The 11,311-nt window shown below is 33.3% G+C and overlaps 1 protein-coding gene across 1 annotated transcript; it reads left to right on the top strand.

Annotated features, from left to right (window-relative positions):
- Positions 1–1,366: 1,366 nt before the first annotated feature.
- Positions 1,367–9,637, top strand: LOC108769079 (uncharacterized). The gene is made up of 7 exons (XM_018519865.1): positions 1,367–1,482; positions 4,432–4,702; positions 5,368–5,582; positions 6,539–6,924; positions 7,471–7,742; positions 8,189–8,796; positions 9,196–9,637. Exons 1-7 carry the CDS (start codon positions 1,448–1,450, stop codon positions 9,635–9,637), a joined length of 2,229 nt encoding a protein of 742 aa, XP_018375367.1. The 5' UTR covers positions 1,367–1,447.
- Positions 9,638–11,311: the final 1,674 nt, after the last annotated feature.

The raw sequence follows: 11,311 nt of genomic DNA, 5'->3' as shown, positions 1-11,311 counted from the left end.
GTATAACTTCGAGTTTCACCGGAAATACCGCAAAGATATTGAAGATATACGACGCGCGACTCGGCAAGTTTTAAAAAATTATGTCTAAAATTAGTAAAATGTTTTCAAGATGATCCGATTGAATTTTTTCAAATGTGTGCGTGTGGTGTTGCATAATACAATTAATTTTTTTCGAACTCATGGTATGTATCATTAATAAAGTTAAAAGATAAAGTCTGTGTTTATTTTTATGGAAAAAAATTTACAGAAATTAAGTTAGTATTATATTTTTTCTTCTGTAATTTTTATATTTTAAAAGCATTGAAATTGTGTACGATTTCGATTACTAAAGATAATAAAGTAACATTAATTTGCGAAATCATTTTGATTTATTAAAATCTTTTGATTCATTAAAATTACGTAATTTTACTTACAATTAGATACAAATAATATAGAGAAATTAATGTAATGAACTAATTTATATAAATTAATATAATGGATTAATTTACATAAATATGTTTTTTATTAAAATATGATATAAATTTCATTCTTTACGTCTAATTACACATTAAACTTAATAAATTGTTTTTACTTATCAAGTGTTTAATCAACCGTTCAAAATTTTATTATAAATTACAGGATTAAAACTATCTAATTTGTATATAAAATTTAATTATCAACATATATTGTACAACTTATTATTACATACACTTATTCAATATTTCATTTATTATTTATTATTATATATTTATAACACGTACATATCGATTTATAATATATTATTTGTAATATAAGGATTTCTCTGCAGATTATCGAATACAAATAATTCAAATAAGATAATAAAACGGATTTAACATTTGTTAAATTATTTGTGCTTTTTAAGCAATCCTGCAACTTAATTAGGCTCAACATATAATTTATACTCTAATAAATACTTTATTATTATCCTAATTATTTACAATAAATATCCTTGAAATTGAAAATTTCAATAACATACTCTATTTGGAATTCTTTTAGCACACTTTACGCCGTAGTATGATGAATATTATGTAGAAACAGCTCTCTTTAATAATCTTAATCTCAAAATTCTAACTTAACAGGACGTTTCCAAGATTGAAATTGTATTTTATTGCTTTCGATCTTTTATTAAACTGCGTTATTTAACTAACAAGTTAAAGTCTCCATCTAAGCTGACGTCTCAAAACTACCTATTCACCACCCTGCCGCGGGGCGGACCAACCCTCACAACTGCGCAGGTGTATCACACCGGCTCTCACCTTCTTATCAACATCTCCGAAAAGCCAGTCACGCCAGAAGGAAGGCTTGGCTCGGCTTACATCTTCTTTCGCACCTTTTCCTCTTCTTCATTTACCGCGAATACCAACCCGAAGACGACACATCCCCCGATCTTTTTGACCGTCACCACCTCGCATCCTTCGAAGGGGCAATCGCTGGGTAGGACGATGCGATGGGCGAGGGCAAAAGCGACCGTCCCGGCAAAAGGTAACATTTCGCGCTGCTTCTTGCCACGATCGAAGTATACTTACACGTTACGCCGTTTAATTAACTCTTTAACTCGGATTCGTAGAATAATTATTCGCTCGCATTGCCGTGCTGTTTCCTGTAAAGATTTAAATCTTAAATTTGCCAGATAAAGACTAGTCCAATCCAAACCAAATATATTACATACAAAATAATAATATTAAACCACCCTTCTCCAATCTCTGCAACTTTTATGAGAGAGGGAAATGAAATTTTTGAAAAGATCGAAATTTGACTCTTGTTCAAGATTGGCTTAATTTTTATTTTTTAAAGTGAGATTCTACTCCAAAGAATTTAGAAAGCATTATTTACTTCTTTCTTATTTAAATAAACTTCCGTTATTTATTTATGTGAAAAACAATTCGCGATTAAAATAAATTTTTTATAAGAATTGTTTTTGCTCATTTTCTTTTTCGTCATTTTCTGTGTTAAAATAATGATAGTTGCATTTAACATTTTTTATAATATTATTTTATTTGTTTATTACTATTTTTATTCTTAATAAATTTTTGTTTATAAAGATATATGAAGCTTTTATAAATATACATTACTGCTGTAGTTATAATAATATACAGATATTACAGGATTTAAATGACAAAATAAAGTACATTTTATAAATAATAGAAATGTATGCTGTGCCAATATAATACATTTACTTTATGTGTATTTAAAATTCAGGACACAATAGGCCCTCTATAAAATATCCATAATTAGATAGCTATTAACAATCGATTATCAATATTGAAGATTACAATCGTCAATATTATTGATTATTTTCTCGCCTTTGCGCGATACTTTCGAGAGTCTTTTTCAATTTGATAAGTGGCAAGCACTTCGCAAACGTGCTTTCAACTAAATGATCATCGCCGTTTAATCCCATTTACCCCGATCGTTAGATCACGCCTAGACAATTTAACAGCTTAAACGAGATATATATCGTTTACTGCATTAATTTTACAAAGTAATGCGGTAAAAAGGTGTTCCATCAAATAAACGTGGTGCTGCGGAATTTTAAGACTGGGGGATAAATAAGACACGGACAAGGGTTGAAATGTCGCTAAATAAAATATTCAATTCGTCTCGCTAGCGTATCTAATTATAGTACTAATTTGTAAAGCAATGGCGATAAGAGACGAGATAGGTAAGACTTTTGATGGCCACGGCCTGGATTCCTCCCATGAAGAAAGCTCGCGTGCAAGCCACCTACGGTGGCTCTGTAAAATGCGTTCAGATTGAATCACGCACCGCGACAGTAGAATAACTGACCGGCCGGCGAACCCGGTGGTACATTGAATCGCGTGTCGACCGGTGCGTGCAAGGACCACGTGGTACGGACATTAATTTAGCCGCCCATACAGATTTGTCGTGCGGAGAAAGTCGGTGTGGGGATAGAGTAGGGTCCGTTGAAATCGGGGCCATTGGGTCGAGCAAAACGAAACCTCGGTATTACGAATCGACCAGAGAGTAAATCGACGAACGCGCGAGTTGTAAGGACGAGAAAGAAAAAAAAAAGGATACGGGTATATACGCAATTCGTGCCCGAGTAAAACGATACCAAAACAAGCTGTCAGGTTCGAATAGATTGTCAATTCGCTTTATCAAATTTCCGACGAAGAAGGGTTTAAAGCGGAAGGGAAAAATATTTTTACATACTCTTTACGTACCGTATAGCTGACTTACTTTAGCCTGCACTTATGCAAAATATTTGGCAACAGTGAGATCATAAACGGTAACATCATAAACATGCTATTCTACAGATAATTTTTTTAGGGTCAGCCGCTTGTCCCATTTATGACTAATTATGTTTGGAAAATCAGCATGAATTGAAAGGTTAATGATAAAAGTATACATTTACTTGATTAAACTCTTTGCCGGTTCAAATAAATTAAGTGTAGGAAGAAATTTATTTTAGATAAAGTAGAAATAGTGTAATTTAGACATATTATTTATAATTGATGAATAATTTATTTATTAATTATAAAGGTCATATTAATTTCTCGATTACCTAGAAAAAAAGACTATTCTTAAATCAACTATAATATACTCATATATAAGCAAAAATATTGTAATCTTGCTTTAAAAATTTTAGTCTTAAATTTGTATTGATATAAGATTTTTAATTGAGCAAGTCTTGAATTAAGTGCAAGGTAATACTCGCATCAAAACAAATTTAATCAAATCAAGGTTGATATTCTTTGAAGCAAGATTATAATATTTTTGCTTATATATGAGTATATTATAGTTGATATAAGAATAGTCTTTTTTCTGTGTATCTTTCTCTTCAGAGCTATTTGATAATTAATTACAATTTATTAGGAAAAAAAACAAGTTCATCTAGTTCTCAAAATTTCTTTCTATGGCAATGATTATAGTCAAAACTACGATATTTTGAAAACATCTTACGCACATCATGTTTATCTTTGACACAAATTCGCGAAGAGACTGACGTGCGCACGAGCTGTTAAGCCAGGATGAAATTTATTTTTCAAGCTCTCCGCGCATTTTGCAGATCGATTCGTCGCGTCTAGGAGAGCCGTTGTAACGGCATGTTCGGTACCATCGTACCATTCTCTTCCTGTTCCTCGTCCTCCCTGTGCCTCCTCGCCGCTCCTGTCGGCCCGCCCTCCTATATCCTTAATTCGCGACTTCGGTTCCTCGTCATCTTCAGTAAGCTCAGGCTGTCTAGCCACATCATGTCGCAAATTGTCCTGCTCGCCCGCAATACTTGTGAAGCCGACGGTCTAAATTAAGTTTAGAGAAGTTTCATATTGAAAATTAAAAAAAAAAAGCTTGGCGAACAATTACTTTTTGAAACAAAATTATAAGATGAAATATTATATTTAATAAAAATAAAATCAGTAGACTTTAAATTCTGTTAAACGGTGTCACTTTCTGATCGACTACGATTAGGCAAAGATCCTCCCCTCGCGGTGTCGGTAAGTCGTCCTCGGATTCCGAGGTAGCGCATGGTAAGGGCAAGGGCAAAGGACGTAAGAGCAAGACCAAGGAAAGATGGCCATTTCTCGAGGAATTAACGGTCGACGAGCTGGCTCGCTATCGGAGGAAACGGGTGCAGGATCAACCGAAGGACAATCTGCAATCTTACCCGGAATCGGTAGTCCAGTGTTCAGCTTCTGAATATCGGCGCGCATTCGGTGCAAATGTTAAAGAACTGTCTAAGGTATCCATATAAAATATATACATATTTTACTTCGAGAAATAAAAAGTCCTTTTGATATATTTTAATTTGTTTAGTTGTTTAATGAAATAGAACGTAAATTTTTAAATTATATTATGATCAATTAAAAGACAAGATCTTTATAAAACAATATACAGTAGAACTTTGTTCATCTGCACTCCATTTATGCAAAGAAGTTTGTGTTCAGTTCCAAATCTACGAAATCATATACGTGAGCTCTTATTATCTGAAATAAACGACGCCATAATTTAGATAATAGGAGCTCAACGTGCTCGACTTCAGTTTTCTGAAAGTTAGGTCCTATTATTGGAACTAGTAGAAGCTAGTGAGCCTTTATTATCGGAAATGTCGTGTCCTAATATATTCGGATAAACGGAGTTTTACTGTATACAATTATTAATTACATTACATTTATATCAAATAAGCACATGAGAGTTACTTGCGTTACCGCTAATTAAATTATATTTTATATCAAATATTGTCTTTTGAATTTATTAAACATTTTTTTTGCTTTTAGTGAGCAATAAAAAAGGCAGATTTTTGTACACTGTGCTTGTGTGTGAAAATTTATCTTTTTTAACATTCTCTACATTAAAATTGTATACTAATTTATACTTAAATAATTTATGTAATAATTTATGTAATAGGAAAATTTCTGGCCTGAAGATTATTTGCACGTAGATGGAACTCCTGAAAATGCGCAACCTTCGAATTGCATGGATCTTAAAGAACATGAAGCCGAAGTCGAGAATTCACCTGGAAAAAATGAGAGTGTTTCCTCTCAAGTGGTTCATGGAAACGAAGTGATGGAGACGGGAGTTCGTCAATTCGACAGTTCAATGAGACGCCCTTCATTCAGAAAGTAAAATTCAATTGTTGCTAGTACAAATTGCATTAGTATAATTATAAAATCGCGTTATATAATTAACAAATATATATTTATACAGTTAGACAAACATAGCGGCTAGCAAGCTACGTCATTTTGACGTCATTTTGACGTCAAATGACGTCTTTTTGGACGTCAAATGACGTTATTTTGACGTCAGCTTGCTACCAAGGAATGAACATGAAATATAACATAATAATACTATAATATCAATAAAATATATAATTTTTATTAAAACATAAATCTTCAAGCTAAAAAGACAATAAATAATTTAAAATACGAAAAGACAATCCTGAAATATCATTATATTATAATGTGCATTGATCCAATTCTAATTTTCATTCGTTTAGTTAATTTCACGAAGATGTCTTTTACGTCGTGAATCCTGTAAGCTCATCGTATCGAACTGTTCCGAAACACGCGAGTTTAGCAAATCGAAGAAGTATAAAACTGACTGTCATGCAACTAAATTGGCAATGGAATCGACTCTTGGCTTTCTTGTATTCTTTGTTGAGTTTCTGTGACATTTAATAAAATACGAGCGTATATTTCAAAGCATTTTATTTCGCAAATCATAAATGACTATAAATACGTAATAAGTTATTTCTTATGTTGACACACCAATTGAAGCAAATAATTAAATTCTTTATAATTATGCAAAGTATATACAAAAATCTTATTTAAAATAAAATCTTTAAATGTAATGTCGCATTGAGTAATTTAAAGTTTTGAAATTAATTTCTGATTTAGAGAAGAAGTAAAGGTCAAAGATTCAAAGAGAAGTAAGAATCATATATTTTATAAATAATATAAATTATCAAAAAATCGAAGTCATATAAAAAAAATGGAGGTTATTTTGCATTGCTATAATCACTGCATTTTAATTTGTTGTCATCTTATATATGAATTCATTGTTATTGCATTGTGAAAAGGGGTACCAGCTTGAAGTGCAGCGGTGATTTTTATACCGATACGGAAACATATTCAGCATACGTACCTTATGAGGGTCAGCATCGTGCTGAGCTCATACGCCGACCTACATCCCTGAAAATGGAAGGTGATTTGGACACCATGACGGAGAAGTGCGAGAAATTTATCGAGTGGCTCAACGTTAGCCGACCGGAACTCATGCGTGTACCCACCCACTTGAAGATGGAGGGTGAGTTGGAAACAGCGACGGAAAATCAGGACAAATACGTCCCTTTCGTGGGGGCACGAAGGCCAGAATTGTTGAGGCGAAGCACGAACTTAAAACTCGAGGGGGATACTTACTTTATGCCGGAATATACCGATGTGTTTAGGGACTACAGCGTCAAAGGTAACAGCATTAAATTAAAAGTAACATGAAGTATTAAATAACTTATAACAAATAATTTAGTGTAAAAAAAAATGTATACATAAATAATTAAAATTAAAAAATTATTTTCATAGCTATAAGTTAAGGAAAATTTTAAAGAATATCAATTGCCGTTTATATTTAGAATTAAAAATATTACCGTTTAAAATGTATTTAGTAAAATATAATAGCTTTCTTTAAGCTTATCAGACTAGAGACTGGATTGAAATTTAACCAATCAGAAGAAACAAAACCAATATCAAGTTTAGTGAACTTTGCTTTTATTTGTCAAATTTCGATCCAATCTCAATCTAAATCTGTAATCTGATACAGGCCGTGACTAGACTAGGAATTAAGATTAAAATTTAATCAATCAAAGCACAGTTCATCGAACTTGAGATTAGTTTTCTTTCTTTTGATTTGTTATAAATTCCAATCCAATCTCAATTTCAATCTCTAGTCTGATCACTTTAGGATTATTCCCTTTTTTTTGTCGTCATCCCCTTTTCTTTGGAGTACATATTACAGATAAATCGCGGCCACAGAAACCTCAAATGCATTTAAAAGCTGGCGGAGACTTTTACCAAAACACCGAGAGCACCGAAAATTTCGCTCATCCTTGCGTTAAACAGGCACAAGAAATGGTTGAACGGGTTAAAGACAATAATGAAGAAAACAAATGGATGAGAAGTCAAGAAGAGGAGCGGAGGAAAGATGAGGAGATGAAAATGTTGGTGTCGAAATTGGAAGATCTAAATAATCGGCCGCTCGAAGTTCCTGAATATCGTGATGCATATAAGGTATTTGTTGAAAATTAATTTATTAAGCTCTATATATCTTAATATATGTATATTAAAATAGATATATCTCATATATATCTCCGCGGTGATAGAAAAGAACATATAAGTCAAGATAGCTCTTTTGAGATAAAAGAAATCGATTCTAAATACTAATTTTTGTAGAAAAACGGCACATTGTTTGTGTGGAAACAGAAAAACTGTCACAATTTTAAGTGATGAAATTTACATATAATCTTTGAAAACTCATGACATAGTTTTAAAGAATACATTATAATTGAAAGTACAACATGGAAAGAAAGTGAAGTTATGCATGTCGCTGTTTCAACATTGTTCCAATTTAGAAAGAATTTTGAAACTACTCTGAAAAGTTCTTAATTTTGCGATGTGTTTTCTATTAACGTGACAATTATAGAATCATCTAAGATTTCATAGAATATAATTGTTAGGATTTTCCACGTGAACGACCAAAGATCGCGAAACCGGATACCGAGATAGGTCGCGCCGATGGCTCAAAGATGACTTCGCCGTCGCGCTCTAAATTTTCTATAAAGATCGATCAGGATCCAGAGTATCATTCCAAGTATCTCGATTATCCCCGAGATCGTCCCATCTACCGTAAACCACCGACGATGCTGCGACCGACAGGAGTGTCTTCTTCTGGTCGTAGCAGCGCGTGTTACGGCAAACCGATTCCTCATGAAGGCCGTATGTATGAATATGAGCCCACTAGCGAAGTGAGATCCCAGTATGTTCCCTACGGATACGTACCGAGAGTCGAGACGCTGAAGATGCCGGCTAATCTGCGGTTGGAGGGTAATCTTGATCTTCAACCGGAATACAGGAATGTTTATTGCGCAAAATACGATCGTCAAAGTTGCGATGATCTTAGAACTACTCGTGGTAGAGGTAATCGTAGTCCAATTACAAGGAAGGAACACCACTGGTTGAGCAGTGGAGACAAAACCGTCGCTCCAGGACAGGATGCTTTTTGTGTGCTAGACACGCGGATCCATCAAGAGAACGTCACTGGGAAACCACCGCCTGCTAGTAGAAGGTACGTTTATATTTGTTGATATTTTAAAGAAAAAAAACGTTTGTTTGTAAACGAGATTAAAGTCAAGAATTTTTTTGAGATGGAAATTTGCACGAATAAACAAATATTGTATTAACAGCTGGCAAGTTGAAAATAACCTTGTATTCAGTAACAGTATAAATTTTTATTAAAACAAATATACTCTTGTTTTAATAAAATGTTATTTACTTCATTAATAATACAGTCTTTGAAAATTAACAAGATTATTTTCAATTAGACTGTTATAGCTAATGTTGTTAATATAACATCCTTTTCCGAGTGGAGACATGTAAAAATTTAACATTCAAGAAGTAGCGTTAAATTTAAAAACTTTTCACTTTGCTCTTTGTACAGCAAAAACTTTTTACATTCGATTTCTAGAAGCTCCAAGTTGTCCCAAGCCGCAGCGGCGCCGAGACCGACGCAGTTGGATTTGGATCGCACGATCGTCACGAGGACCCGATCTCCCAGTCCAACGTATCGTTTACACGTTTGCGATGTTGACAACGAGCGGCGAGGATTCGGTCGACTTGGACAGTCTTCCGAAAGAATACGCAGCCCTTCGGCTGACCGAGTAATTCGTGACGACGTCGCCAGGCCGTATTCACCCAGTTTTGGCAGAAGCCGACAAGACCGTCGCGCGAATGATCAACCATTTGTAATCCTAGATAACGCTTCGAAGAACGTATCAGGTAGAAGTAGCGATCGCAGAAAACGTACCGATAGAAGCCTCGATGTCCCAATACCGGGGGTCTCTCGAGGGAGACCCAAAACACCGTCCAGATGGATGCCACCGTGGTACGACAATACGAATACGATTTAGTCTACACTGTTAAAAGATCAAATTTAAACCAATTCCTTAAGTAACATTTTGTTATTTTAAATTTCCAAGTATGTTAAAATTATATATTATTTTAATACAAAACAACTACATCTAATTAACTCATTTCTGTGATAGAATTGCTTAGTTTCAAAGTAAACAGCGTTTATATTAACATTATTAAAGTACACACTTAGGTTGCACTCGGCGAGCACACTATCAACGCTATTATGTCATTTTATCGTTTATTAGATATAAAATAAGAATAGAAATGATGCAATGACGCTGATAGTGCATTCCTCGTGAACGCAGTGAATAAAATATTAAATTTGAGTCAAATTAATACATTTCTTGAGTTAAAATGTCGGACTCCATTGTTTTTAGTTAAATTAAATTAATGACATATTGAACAGAAACAGTGGTGACCTATAGGAATCATTAAAAGTAACTCAAATTAGGTAACAGTGCGTCGAGAAAGTAGATATATTCTTTAAATTGTAAACGAAACTGCCGTTTAAAACTTTTTTGTTAAGCGATGGATATTAAACTGACGGCAAATTTAACACTGCCTATAACTTTGCATATAAAATAACTGGAATTAATCAGCCAAATTTAATTTTAAATACATACTATGGCGCTGAAGCGACTGTTAATCTTGGCACTCTTGAAATGAAGAAAGCAGTTTTGAAAGACATGTGTTTTCCTATAACATTCATTTTGTTTTTACTAAACAATAAGCAATTTTTTACTAGACAAACAAAACTTGGAATCGGTCAGATTTTGAACTAAATATGACGTACGAGCTAAATATGGAATAGATTTGTAATTCATATTAACTATTAAAATTTGAAACATCGTTAGACTCTCTCTTATCTGGTTTGATATGACGAGCTAATTAATTATTGCGTATAAACATTATATGATAAGATATCCTTGTATTACTGCCATTTGTTAATCTGTAATCAAATATATAAACGATGCCCAGTTTTTGGTGATCTTTTTTAAGCACCGTGTTATTTCGTTAATGTTAACCCTGCGATGCCTGGTATGGCACACCCAAGATTTCTTTTGCTTTGCTATGCTACAACTTTTTTATTAATGAAGATACATATATTTGCTTGTTATCGTTATAAATAATGTCTGATATTTCGATTGAGAAAAAAGTAACTTCTTTTCTATAATATTTTTCACAATATTCAGTGTGGTAGATACATGAATTAAATGCTTTGGCACCACTCCAAAGCATTGAAATCGTTTTATGCTTTGCAATTTTCCAAACATATATATTATAAAAATTATTAAATCATTTACAGATATTAAATGATACAAAATCGGACGATAGAAAAGGCGATTACCATAAAATATTAAGTCGATAGTCATGCTAATTAAGAAAGTTGCAACTCACTGTAACTTTAATTGCGATTCAGTTATATCACTAAGAAAATCTTATGCTTGTACATAATTAATCATAAGCTGATATCGCGAGCTCTACTTTCGCCAACCCTTTAATTTCAAATTCTGTTTATTATTATCCGCCGCTAATTTAGTTTCTTTACGTTTCTTATGTAATTATTCAGCTTTGGGGAGGGATTTTACCTTAGTATATCGATTTGATGCACAATTCAACATCGCGCGAATAAAAATTGATTGGTACAAATCAACCGATTGTGCATAATT

This window comes from Trachymyrmex cornetzi, unplaced genomic scaffold, assembly GCF_001594075.2.
Source record: "Trachymyrmex cornetzi isolate Tcor2-1 unplaced genomic scaffold, Tcor1.1 scaffold85, whole genome shotgun sequence".
Lineage (NCBI taxonomy): Eukaryota > Metazoa > Arthropoda > Insecta > Hymenoptera > Formicidae > Trachymyrmex > Trachymyrmex cornetzi.
This window is presented reverse-complemented; position numbering and strand designations above follow the sequence as displayed.